At 36.2% G+C, this 13,750-nt stretch overlaps 2 protein-coding genes across 4 annotated transcripts in view; both read right to left on the bottom strand.

Moving 5' to 3' along the window:
- Positions 1–13,750, bottom strand: part of DIAPH2 (diaphanous related formin 2) — an 856,317-nt gene that overhangs the window by 643,952 nt on the left and 198,615 nt on the right. For all 3 annotated transcript variants that reach the window (XM_036839916.1, XM_036839917.1, XM_036839915.1), the window contains one exon: positions 9,473–9,612. In XM_036839916.1, coding sequence (XP_036695811.1) covers positions 9,473–9,612 — 140 coding nt within the window. The remainder of the gene's footprint in view (positions 1–9,472; positions 9,613–13,750) is intronic.
- Positions 7,095–7,874, bottom strand: RPA4 (replication protein A4). The gene has a single exon (XM_036839920.1). The coding sequence runs from the start codon at positions 7,872–7,874 to the stop codon at positions 7,095–7,097; it is 780 nt and encodes a 259-aa protein (XP_036695815.1).

The raw sequence follows: 13,750 nt of genomic DNA, 5'->3' as shown, positions 1-13,750 counted from the left end.
TTCTATTCCTAATTTGTATTACTGTCAAGAGTCAGCTATTTTCATTACGATGATTATGTTAAAATGCATATTAATGTGCTAGAAAAATGTTTAAATCTAAAGGGAAGTTCGAAAATATCAAGTAAAAACAAATATGCCAGAGGTAATGCAAATAACTACACCTACAGAAACTCTAAAAGATATTTTATCTGTTTTCACCTGCTTGAAAAGATTGGCTGAGGAAGCTATCGTCACAGAAAGGGAATATACACACTATGCCATGAGTTTGGCAGGTAACTAAGATTCCAAGCAAAACAGAAAAAAACAGTTTCCTAGTGGGGTAATATACCCTTCAAGCTATAAGGCAATTTCAGCAACAACTCTGAAATAATTCTACACCATCACAACTCTCATACTATTCTTCAAACCAGTATTTCTTGTTTTTGTCATGTGTTGAGAAAGCTTAGTGACAATGATTTATTGCTACACATTTCTTTGGATCTTCATAAAATGTATTGCCAAATACCTATGCATCCTGTAATGGGTTGGCTGGGAATAAAATTGTCCAAACTCATTGGTCATTTCTCAGCAGGCACTGCTTCCTTTCATAACTTTAGTAGAGGAATATAAACAAAAATCTGTAAATAACATAGTTCTCATCCTGAAACACACAGACCATGGTATGTGCAAAGTCTAATACGATTTGTGGTCCAGACTGGGATTTACTTTATAGCCAAAACTCATGGATTTTTAGGGTGTTAAATAGAGTTGTAAACATTCAATTTCATTAATTCACCATGCAACCATAAAAAGACCATCATGGAAAGAATGCTACGTTGTCTGTAGCTGATGAATATGGTTCAAATCAAACCAATAGGTTTCACTCTTATGTGGAGGAAGTTTGCTTCATTCTTTTTCTCCGATTACATCTTAAAATGCATGGCCACAAAATAGAGCCCGATTAATGCAAATTCATTCTCATGGCTGGAGGAGCATAGATTTTTACTGATGGTGGGTCAACATCTACATCAAATCACACATTATTGTATATAAATTACACCATACCTGCCATCATGAAACAAATAAGAGGGCAAGAGGTTCCCTTCCCCAGAGGAGTCTAAAATCGGAGAAAAGCAGACATACATGCATGAAACTATTACACAGCATAAGCAGGTGCAGGTGAATGTGTACAGTACAAAATAAATGTTGAAGGAATGTATAGTAATGGAGTGATTTGGGATATGGCCAGTTAATGATGGCTTATAAAAGGAATTTTTAAATATTTGCCATTAGCAGAAAATAATATAAAGAAATTACTTTCTTAGAGCCTTTATCATCTAAGTGATTAAATACTATATGAATTTGAAAATCATGACTGTTTAATATTCTGAAATGACTGTGCTTTGAAAATGTTTAGTAAAGCTATTAGTGTGTGTATGAGTGTCTATGTATTTATTATTTTACTAGGGGCTGAACAAAAAGAAATCAGTTAAAACTGTGGTACAGAAGCAAATCAGCCATGAAGAGGGCAAATGCCCAGATTCCAGTGAATATCAGCTTTGGAAAATAGTTATGTAACAGAGACACAGAAACTGCTTCCTTCAATATTTTAAAGGAAACTAAATACCTTTAAAAAAAATAAAATAAAACTAAATACCTGTCCAGAGTTGGTTAAATATATTTACAAATACAAGAAAATAATAGAATGCTAGGAAATCTTTTAGTCTTAATAGAGGAACATTTTTCTCACTCTTCAAAATCATTTCTTAACAATAATCTAGTTCCTATAGCAAAAGTAAGAGGATTGGAACTAAGCAAAAGAGAACACAGAACATAGAAATTTAGAGCTGGAAGGCTCCAATCTCATTTACATATGGAAAAACTGAGGCCCAAAGAGTTCACTGACTGGACTAAGGTCATAGAGGGTGAGAAATCAAGGCCTGGAAATCAGATATCATGACTGGCATTCTAGTGGTACTCTATCATATAACATGCTCTCTCTCATAATTGAGTATCCAGAAAAATTTTCTTTATAAAGAGAACAAGGTTAACAAAATTTAATTTCATTAATGATAGTTCTACATAAGGAAGAATAATATTAAATGATTACTGCTGAATTTCAAGGATTCTTTTACTGTTATATAACAAATAAGACATAATGCATTCAAGGTGATTTTTCCCTCTACACGCTATTTTTTCTTTGTTTTCTGTATAATTTACTTATTATTATACAAATTATTCTCTTTCTTGGGTTTATTCTTACATTGATTTCCTCCTTTTCTTAGGGCAACACTCTCCAGAGACACTTTCTGAGATGGACAAATTCTGGACATCACCTTGCCTCCCTTTCCCTTCCCAAGGACACGACTGACTCGATTAGGGACGGTCACCTAACCAGAGGTGTGGCCAGCATGTAGATGGGCCTGTAGGCTGAGGTGGCCTGGCATGAAAAGCTTTGCCAGAGCAGAAACAAATGGGGACCAGCATCTCCCCATTAAGAATTCTAAATGAGGAATACAGCGAAGGCCAGGCAGTTAATATCAGGAAAAGAAGCAGACTCATATAGAGTCCATGTTCAAAATGAACAAATCAGGGAGAGGCACCATGAATTTCTGCTGCTGAGTTGAAGACTCATGACAAAAATAATCAGGCTCTAGGACTACCTTGGGATGTCAAGTGACCTTCCATATCGGCCTCCACGAAGCACAGCTACACGGCTGTCTCTAGAATTGCTGTGAAATTTCTAGCTCCTTCACTGCAACATGTTACATGGTCTCCCTGCTTCTACCCAGAGTTATCCTTTAAAAACCTAGGTCAGGTCAGGCCATTACTCTCCTCAAAACCCTCTTACAGCTTCCCAGCTCACTCAGAGTAAAAGCCAAAGTCCTACCAATGGCTCACAATTCTCTGCCTCCAGCCACACTGGCCTCTTTGACATTCCTGGAACAGGCCAAGCATTTGCTGCTGCTGCTGCTGCTGCTTCCTGTTTCTAACAATGTTCTTCCTCCAGTGGACAACACAGCTCACTCCCACACTTCCTTTAGATCTCTGCTCACATGTCACTAAAGTCAGGGAGGCCTTCACTGACCATGTGATATGAAATAGCAACATTCCCTCCCCAGGACAGATCACAACCTGACATTTTATGTACATATGTGTGTGTGTGTGTGTGTATATATATATATGTACACACACATATATATATATGTATATAAATATATATATTTTTTAATTGTCTGACTTCTCTTACTAGAATGTAAGCTCCATATGCAGGCCCCATATGGACAAGGGGAATTTGTTATTCCTTTCTGGGATATCCATCTGCTATATAAAAACAAACTACATAATATTAAGTGCTATTCATTGAACTGCTCCAACCTAAGGTATTACCAAAAAAAAAAAAAAAATAGTAACTCTCAATAGTAAAATTAAAAAGCTTTCTTGATTTATCATATAATGGTAAATAGGAATAATATCATATGGATGGCATTTGAATTACTAGAGGTATCATCCATAATGTATAGAGCAAAGGAGTCCCAAATTTCACTACAAAGAGCCACGAGGCCATAAGAAGAAGACTTTTCAATGCAATGATACATATTCTTAAGATAGTACACTTCAAAAAATAAATGCATTGGTTTATAGAAGATGTAGACTTTCAGATGAGTTTTTAATCAGTGAAAATGCAGGCTCAAAGGATGTTATAGTATCATTAAACATTAATGAGTTATATGGCTAAGTTCTCTACAACTATAATAAAAATAAATTTTGTTTCTTAAACTGGTAATGAATACAGAGGTGTTTTTATATTCTCCTCTATACTTGTTGCTGAAATATTTCATAGCGTTTTTTTAAAAATTCAAGTCAGGCAAATTTTAATGAAAGAAATAAAGTCAAAATATTTAGTATGTGACAAGAATGAAAGGAGGATATTTTAAAAAACTTTCCTTATTGTGAGGTAATACAAAGAAGTGGATAAGGACCCAGGATTGGAACCTTAGCTCTGACACTTAGTAGCCATGTAACATTAAAATGGAGCAAATTACTTAACCTTTCTGAGCCTCAAGTTCTTCATCTATAAAATGAGAACAATATTAATACTAATCATAATGATTCCCTGGTTGTATGTGTGTATTTCAAGTTCTTAGAACATTTCCTGGGGGATAAAAAATGGTATATATGTTAAGTGTTCCTTGTTATTATTTTTTTAATGTTTTAAAGATGCCTGTAGGGCATCTGGGAAGACATTTGGAGATGGGGTCTGAACTTCAAGAGAAAGGTCTGAGCTGGAAATATAAATCGAGGCACAGGGACCTCGATTATAAATCACAGGGACACACACACATACACATTCTCTCTCTCTCTTAGAACAGTGCCTAGCAGATAATAAGTACTATATAAATGTTAAAATATTAACTATTATTATTTTAATAAGCATTTCAGAAGTCAATTAAATTTAAGCTTATTAAAATGAAAGTTAACTCCTATTGCATATAGTAGGTGCTCACTAACGGTTTAATGACTTTAAAGAATTCTCAGTGGTTACCTTTTTTCATTCACCATTATAAGTGAATGGAAATTGTAAAAATACAATTTAAAATTTACTCAAAATATAAATCTAAATTTAGTAGGTAAAATAAAACAAGTACTAACAATTGTGATGACAGTATTAGATTTGACTTGAAAAATTTTCAAATTTATTTATTCCATTCATTTAGAATCAACTCCAATATAAATGCATACATTTCTTATGCCTATGAGCCATAGAAAAACAACCCCCAGTGCTTATAATTATCAATTATCAGGTTCCTCAGAGTTGAATGTCCCTGCTGAAAATAGTCAATAGCATTTCCACAGGATTTCTATCTTATCCTCAAAGATTTGGCTCACATACAGGGCAGAACTGGAGAGGAAGGGGAGTACTGGCCAAGTTTATTCACCGTCTAAACAAAATTGAAAAAGACGTCTGCGTACCAAGTGGATGGTTTAAAATGAATTTGAAAAATCTGCTACCCCTAACATGCACTAAATATGCATGTACGGCAATCTAGCAATTGTTTCTGCCTCAAAATGTTTGATTTTCATTCACATTATAGCTAGACCTACTTAGTATTCTTCCATTGCAGTCCCTTACCTGCAGCAGAAACCCAGTAAAACACAAGAAGAATGGTGGGGGGGTGTGCTAGGGTAATTAACAAAGCTAAAAAGTACCCCAAGGCACAAAGATAGAGGACAGTCCCCCTCAAAGGATGGGGCAGGAAGTGGGGGTGGTCCCTGGCCTTAAATTCGGGTATACATATAGGCATCAGTTCCCAGGCACAAAGGCAGCCAAAAAAAGCTTTTTTGGCTCTAGGAATATTCCTAGAGTGAGGGGAAAGGTGACTACCCAGCCAACCGCCAATTGAATCAACTTGACAATTAGGAAAGTGACCTACGAAGTCATAAATATCAGATTTTAATCTCAGGCTTCCAGCATTTGTATAAGTGATACCACAAAAGAATATTCTGTCTCTTAGACTATTTCTTTCCGCACTGACATCTTGAGGAAGAAATATGACCCTCGTCTGTCTCTCCTTCAGTATGATTTTCCCCAGGGCAGGCAACCTTTTCGACAAAGGGTAGTTCATAATTTCTTATGTTTATGAAGACTAGAATTTGGAAAGATGTCTGATAATTTAAATAACAAACACGTTTATAGTATGTTAACCATTTGTGGTTTTCAAAAGAGTGTCATTTATGCCTTCCTTGCTTTTGAAGGGAAGAAAAGTTAAATTTATGCCTCAGGAAGCTTAAGCAAGGACTGTTGATAAGTTTTCCTAGGAACTGGCAAAAAGAGGCCACATTCTAACAGTATGGATTGTTGGCTTTTAAGAGATTTTCTGTTTTTGCACCTTATTTTTGTGATTGAGACAAGTAATGCTTTTCTATCTGAATGTATGTATTTTTTCTTTCCACTAACGTAACAGAGCTAGTAACTTGAAAGATACCATCTTCAGTGTATGTACAACTGAGTGCTTAGTGTGTTCAATTATTTAAAAGCCTCACATAAGTCATATAACCTATACTAAAATGTTTTATTACAAATAGGATGTATGTTATTGATATCATATAGAGAAGAGAAAAAATTATTCTGGATAATTACAATATTAATATTCAAAAACAAAACTATAGGCTTTTCAAATGAATTTAGAAAAAAAATCACACAGGGAGGTAAAGATTTGCAAAGGTGCTTTAATAAAACGTTTAAATAAATTTTGGTTAAACTTGCAAAGTTTAATAAAATTCCCATTATTACTTTTTGTTTGTCTACCCTACGAGAATAAAACCTATATACATAAAACAGAGCATTTAGTACTATAAATAATGCATCAGAACATGAAACTTACATAAAGTCTGATATCTGTGTACTATGCAACTACAAGAGATTGTAATTTAATCCAAATATCTCCACATTGTATTTGAAACAATCATTAATCATATTTTAAGAAAAAAAGTCAAAGCTGACCCTCCCATTTAAACATAGTATAATCTTATCTTTTAAAAAACATAAACCTACAGTGTAAGAGCAAATCACTAAATGAACATTTGAACTGAGTGCCTGAATTCATAAACTGCTATCTTTAGCACATCTGAATTAATCAACTACCATATTTAGCAAGAGATACTAATATGATTATAATATGCTAAATCCAAACATAGAAAATAAGTCTAATGTAAAAACAACAGAATTTTTTTTGTCTCTTACCTGGCTCCTTGACTGCATCTACTTTCTCCTAATATGTAGGTATTTCAGAAGAAGAAGCTCCCATGCAACTAATAATTTTCAACTTTTTCTATACCTTTTCTCCCCCAAAATCATCCGTCCAAGAGTGTTTTCATTTGCTTGCTGGTAAACTCTACAAAAAGGCCAATTTATCCATCACCATCTCCCTCTGAGCTTCAAATATAGTTAGAAAAATAGAAAAGTTCAAAGCAGTTGGAAAAGCAGTGAAGTTCCAAAAGGATGCCAGTCCCAATCTTTTGTTTAAAGAAATCTACTTCCTAAAAGTCAAACAGTCAAACTCAGTCACAACTGGAGGCAGGGTCTTCAGGAAATGAAAAAAGTTTTCGCTGCTTCAATCAGCAGATTTAAAATGCTCCCCATCCACAGTGGGGTAGACGTGGCCCTCGACGGTGAGATACTCAACGGCTTGATTGATGGTCCCGATGCTCAGGTTGCTAAGCTCGGTCTGGAGCTCACGAACGCTCTTGCCTTCCTGTCGAGGACACTCGTGAATCAAACGCAGCACCTCCTTCCGGATGAAGTCGGGGTGGTACTCTCTGTGCCTCTGGGCCTCATCCATTTCTGAGGGAACAACAGGAACACTTTGCCCAGAGGCCGCTTTATCCAGCATCATGTGCGCGTTAACCGTTTCTAGAATATGTGTGGTGAACTCGTTCATGTCTTCCAGGACACGGATTTTCAACACCTCAAGGCTCTTCACCTCCGCAGAACATTTGAGGATACCTAACACTTTGGCGTATACTCCCACTGGAAGGAGAGTTATCCCCTGCTTTGCTCTATCTCTGCCGACCCACTGGCGGACCTTGATAGGCTTGGTGGTCATATCATCAATCTTGTAAAGAACGTAATTTGCAGCCATCTCTGCCTGCCTGATTATCCCCACGATAGAGACTTGGGAAACCTCGATTCCCCTAATCGTGAAGACATTATCAATCACAGTGGAGGTGAGCAGCTGGTTTACACAGCAAGGTATAATATCCTGGATTCGGGACCTGTATCGTATGGACTTAAAAGCAGGAGCTACCCTGCCCTGAGACGGTGGGTCATTGCTTCCGACGGCTCCACCTGCAGCAGAGATGCCGCCATAGCTCCTAAACCCATTCTTACTCATTTTAAGGGCAGCTCCGGCAGACGAGGAGGTGGGGTTTGGCTCCCGTCAGCAAGTTCCACGAGTTCCACAGGCAGGCTACAATGGCTACAACGGCTACAACGGAATGCTGGGATTGTGACGACACAAGCAGCCCCACGCAACTGTGGAGCCAATCACCTGCCAGGATGCAGCTGTCTCTAACCAATCAAGACCTGCCAGCTTCTCACTTCGCCCCACAATTCTTTGGAGTTGTCGGGTAGCTGCTCCCCTACATCTTAAAGGACCCGCATGTAATTTCAAACCTTTCCCGCTATCTTTATAAAAATGCATTTTTACTAGGTTCCCCCCACCCCTGCTTCATTCCTAAATGTAACGACTTCTGTAGTCACTTCTAAAAGACTCATTTATTCAACTCACTCAACCACTCAACAGCAATTTTCAGAGCAATAAGTTCAGTATAGTTTGTGTGTGGAGGCGGCAGAGGCGGCAGCGGGGGAGGGGGGGACGGGGGACGACCCACCGCGTTTACTGTCCACCAAGAACTCACTTCCTTTTTCAAATCATTAAAACCAGAAGCATTCTGGAAAAAATGGCAAGACAGCCACCTCTGAATAATTATCGTATTCAAACGCAAGTCATATCTTACCATTACTTTTTTAAATTTTTTATTGTAGAATTACGCTTTTCCAGTTATTCTGCCAAATGCATTATCGGTAAAAATAAATAGTATAATATATTTCAATTTATACATAAATTCAAATGAAACAACTGAGCTCTAAATTATTTTCAAGGCTCTGTGGATAGGTCAGGGAAGTACAAATCCCATCATATATTAGGAAAAACAAGAACAAAATCAAAATATGGTTTCTATATACTCTTATCCAGTAATTTCTGAACTTAATATTTTAGTAATTGTGTAAGTAGATCCCAGAATATTTTCATATTACACTGAAAATCTGTTTTTCCCTATAAAAACATTTTATTTGGGGTGTAATTAACTGAAAGGCTTTTTATAGTTAATAAAAGAACATCAGTTATTGGAATCCACCATTGGCAAGAACTTCTTCCTTAAAAATCCTTTGTACCTAGGTAATAGCCTAAATGTGTAGATTTTTGAGGAGTTTATTAATATTTTCTTATTTACTTTATTGGTTAAAATAAACTAATTTTGCTATCCCAAATTATAGAAATGTGTGAATGACATATCTAAAACTTGTAAAATACAAAACTATATTTACTTCTCAAGTTAAAAAGGAAAAATATCAGAGAGCCAATGTACTTAATTTATTTTATAAATAAATATATAATAATTGTTATCCGAGTACAGATTTTCATATAAATGTGGATGTTTAACTTCTGGACCCATATTTTACATAATCAAAGAGGACTTAACCATCTGACTAATATTTGTATTCTTAAAATTGCATGTTATTAGAGATCAGATTAGCTATACATTTTTAAATGTTTACAACCTCGTAATTAGACATTGTTTTATTAACTAACATCAGACTTCTGGTCAGGAAAACTTGAGGTTAAAATGACATAAGTGATTATATTCCCAACAATGATATACAGTACAAATTGTATGAATCATACCAAAACAGTAAAAAAGCACCTACCTGACAGGATTGCTGGTTAAAGAAACCCTCAGAGATTCTAGGCAATTAAGAAGTTTCTCATCTGAAATACCAGATCGTAATTCATGAACATATTCTTGTGAAGACAGAGTGCATTCATGTTTGCTGTTTTTCAGCCCTCCCTATTAAAAAAAAAAAAAAAGATATTATTTTAGACAAACAGGTTTTTTTTTAACTTTTAAAATACAATAATGCATAGAATATGTAAATATTTTACCATATAAAAATGTGTACAGAGTGCCAGGCGCTTAAAAACTTTTGGTCATAAAACTCACACGGTGGGGCTTCCCTGGTGGTGCAGAGGTTGAGAATCTGCCTGCCAATGCAGGGGACACGGGTTCGAGCCCTGGTCTGGGAAGATCCCACATGCCGCGGCGCAACTAGGCCTGTGAGCCACAATTACTGAGCCTGTGCGTCTGGAGCCTGTGCTCCGCAACAAGAGAGGCCGCGACAGTGAGAGGCCTGTGCACCGCGATGAAGAGTGGCCCCCGCTTGCCATAACTAGAGAAAGCCCTCGCACAGAAACGAAGACCCAACACAGCCATAAATCAGTCAATCAATCAATCAATCAATCTCTGGGGCTAAAAAAAAAAAAAAACTCACATGGTAAAAAATAAAAAGTAAAAATAAAAAAAAACTCACATGGTAAAATCATGTTGTATATATCTCAACACTCTCCTCAGCCTCATTTAAAGGAAAATTACACTGATGGCACTCATAACCTGAACAGAATATGGACTTCAGTGGCATAAAGTATCACTGACAGGGATGCTTAAATTTACGATCCAGGCATTAGGATTAACATTAAGTGGTCCTCCTTAACCCACAGGATGAACATTTAGAAGTCATCTTATTAATTCTCCTAGTTATTTATATTCTATTCTACAAAATACAGTGAACAAAATTTAATGCAAACATTATACATAACCCAAATCTACTGAAATATGTCAGAATATCACCCTATCTGAAAACCAAGTGAAAATGTTTATTAAAATGCAAACTAATATAGTCTCCAATTAGCATGTTAGTTAACAAATTAGTGTAAAGCATTCACCAATTCCTAACTATTCCTTCGTAACTATGTTAATCCCATGCTGTAGTAATCTTAAAAAGCCATTAAATGCATTTATCTGATAGCGACTAGTTTTTAGCTTAATTTCCAGGATTCATGGGGTTATTTCTAGAACTCATTATCTCATCACAGCTCCTTAGCTTCTTCACCTTGCCATAACTATGTAAGTAGTTTGGGAAAAGGCTGGGAGGAAAACATCATCAACACATTCATTGTACTAATAACTCATAGTTTCACATTCCAGATCTACATAATCATAACTGTCCCCTTCCTGTATTACAAATGTATCCCCCTGAATTAAAACCCTAGCTTGAGTCCCATTTTGTAAGTTCATATGAATTACACTCAGTTTCTGCTAAGTATCTAAGCTAGAAGAAGGAAAGCAATTTTTTTCCAATTTGATAGAAGTTATATCATTAGAGGATATAGAGTTTAAGAAAAAAAAACAATATGTTAATAATGAGAAATAGATTCCCTAGGGTTTCATACTATTTGGCTTTTTATTGAGAATGCCTCCTGATATAGAAATTGTCAATCATTCTTAATGTCTGAATTTTTAAAAATTCCATTAAACAGTAAATGTTTAAAGTCTGATAAAGTCTTCTGTACAGGAACTCTATTCCCTTATACCACTGTGACACTATCACTACTATAGCACTTAAGACATTGGGGCAGAGGTCATTAAGTGTGTCTCTTTCTCTTCCAGACTGGGAACTCCATGTATGCCAAGTATCTAACACAGTGATGGGGTTTAGTGAGCCTCAACAAAAGTGTGCTGTTATTGAATCTGTCCATAACAATTACAGAATAAGGAATACAACTTCATACTATTCGCTCCCATATATTGTATAATGGCCACGGACTTGATTTTTCTTGCTTTAGTAGGATATACAGTAGATGTTCAGGAAGTCTACTGAATGAATCACCACACAGATGGCACAGTAAGTAATACCATCATCGTGAAATCATTTCCACATTTCTATAACTTATTTACCCATCTCTTAAGGCTACAGATCCACAAGGAATAAAAAGTAAACATTTATAGTATAAAATTTTGCAGATCTGCTGTCACTTTCACTTTCATATGATCCTCAAACTTATTTTCTTAATTAATGGATGACAAGGCCATACTGACTCCCCTAGAGGCTTATATATAGGGCTTATTCCTGTAGAATGACCTTTGTATTTGCTGTTTTCTCTGCCTGGAAGACTCTTACCTCTGACCTCTCCATTGCTGGTTCTCATCATTTAAGTCTCAGCCCAACAGTCTTATATAAGTTTATCACGTTTAGCACTTTACTTGTTTACTGTGTCCTCCTCATTAAAACATAGGTTCCACAAATCAGGAAACTTGCCTATCTTGTTCACTACTGTATCTCCAGATCTTAACACAGTGCCTGGCACACAGTTAAGTACTCAGTATATATTTCTTGAATGAATGATGGATCTATGAATGCTGAATAACCAAACGGGTGAATGACTGATGAGCTTCAGCATGCCAAAGCTTCCAAATTCAGTTTAGTTTCACTTCAGAATATTACAGTCCTGAGACATTCCATTATAATATATTCAGATATGCTTGTACAGAACAGGTAAACTTACACAGTATATGGTATGCTGGGGATGGCTCAAACTGCCACTGGGTATGAATCATGGCCCTTCACCTACCTTCTAGGTAATCTTTGATCAGACGACTGAACGGATCTCTATAAACCTGTTTGCTCACCCGTGACACAGGGGTAATAAACACTGACCCTTCATATTTGTTATGAGGCTTAAGTAAAACAATGCATACCAAGTGCCAAAAACAGGCATTTCATATGTGTTGTCTCATAGACAGAGTAAGGTGCTCAGAAAATGTTAGATCCTTTCTTCTACATGGTTGTGCGTGAGATATTCTTTATGGAACAACTGGGCCAGCCTATCACCTTGGGACTCACCCCTCCTCCAAGCCTTAAAAACTAGTTTAAATTATATAATTGAGGATACTCTACAGTTATAAGGAATGGAAGAAAACAATGTAATGGAGCAAGACAGAAGATATATAACTTTAGAGAACAAATGCCTTTTATCAAGCTTAGAAGGACTTTGGGGTTTTAACATAACTTCATATTTGAAAATTATGAAAACATGATAGCATGGGAAGGCTGGACTGGCCCTAAAAGACCAGCTGTTCTAATGCTCTCATTACATAAATAGAGAATCAAGTTGATTTCCCAAATTCATGTAATTAGTGAGGTTACAAGAATAAAACACTAACATTCTGGTCCTTGGGTTACTTCTTTTTTTTTTTACTATATGTCACCTTTCCTCAATATTGAGTTAAAAATTAAAGCAACAAGTATTTAATTCTGAAATCTCTATTACAAAATGTCAAAGTATCTTCAGCAAAATCAATATGGTACAAAATAATATTAAAGAAATCACCTAAAAACAAAAGTGCGATAGATTAAACTAATTCTCACTATATTTAATAGGGCTGTAATACAAGAATGGCTTATTATTAACATCTTGTTCTGATACTGAACAAAGGAAACAACTAGATAATGGATGGATAATAATGGAAATTTTAATTAGCTGCTCTGTATGAGATTAATGAAAATTACCACTGTGCCCATTTGATCTTTAAAAAATAATGCAGACAAAGTTAGCGATTAGCATACATCATGCTACTCCAAAGCTAGGTGAACAAAGAGCTTTAATAATTTGAAACGATTCCTTCATTTGAAAATCATTAGAATGGAGATACTTGCCAGGGTGACTGTCTTTGTACTATTCTAAAACACTACACAAAGAACCAAAAGAAACTTCGGTCAGTTTAATAATCACAACCACCCTACTCTGATATGAAATGTTAGTATCAAAACCAAACATGCTCGAGATTGGTTCAAGATGGCGGAGTAGAAAGACGTGCTCTCATTCCCTCTTGTGAGAGCACCAGAATCAGAAATAACTGCTGAACAATCATCGACAGGAAGACACTGGAACTCACCAAAAAAGATACCCCACATCCAAGCACAAAGGAGAAGCAACAATGAGATGGCAGGAGGTGAGCAATCACAATAAAATCAAATCCCATAACTGCTTGGTGGGTGCCACACAAACTGGAGAACACTTATACCACAGAAGTCCACCCACTGGAGTGAAGGTTCTGAGGCCCACATCAGGCTTCCCAATCTGGGGGTCCA

Source organism: Balaenoptera musculus, chromosome X (assembly GCF_009873245.2).
Source record: "Balaenoptera musculus isolate JJ_BM4_2016_0621 chromosome X, mBalMus1.pri.v3, whole genome shotgun sequence".
NCBI classification, from domain to species: Eukaryota; Metazoa; Chordata; class Mammalia; order Artiodactyla; family Balaenopteridae; genus Balaenoptera; species Balaenoptera musculus.
The sequence above is the reverse complement of the archived record's forward strand: the minus strand, read 5'-3'. Positions and strand labels throughout refer to the sequence as shown.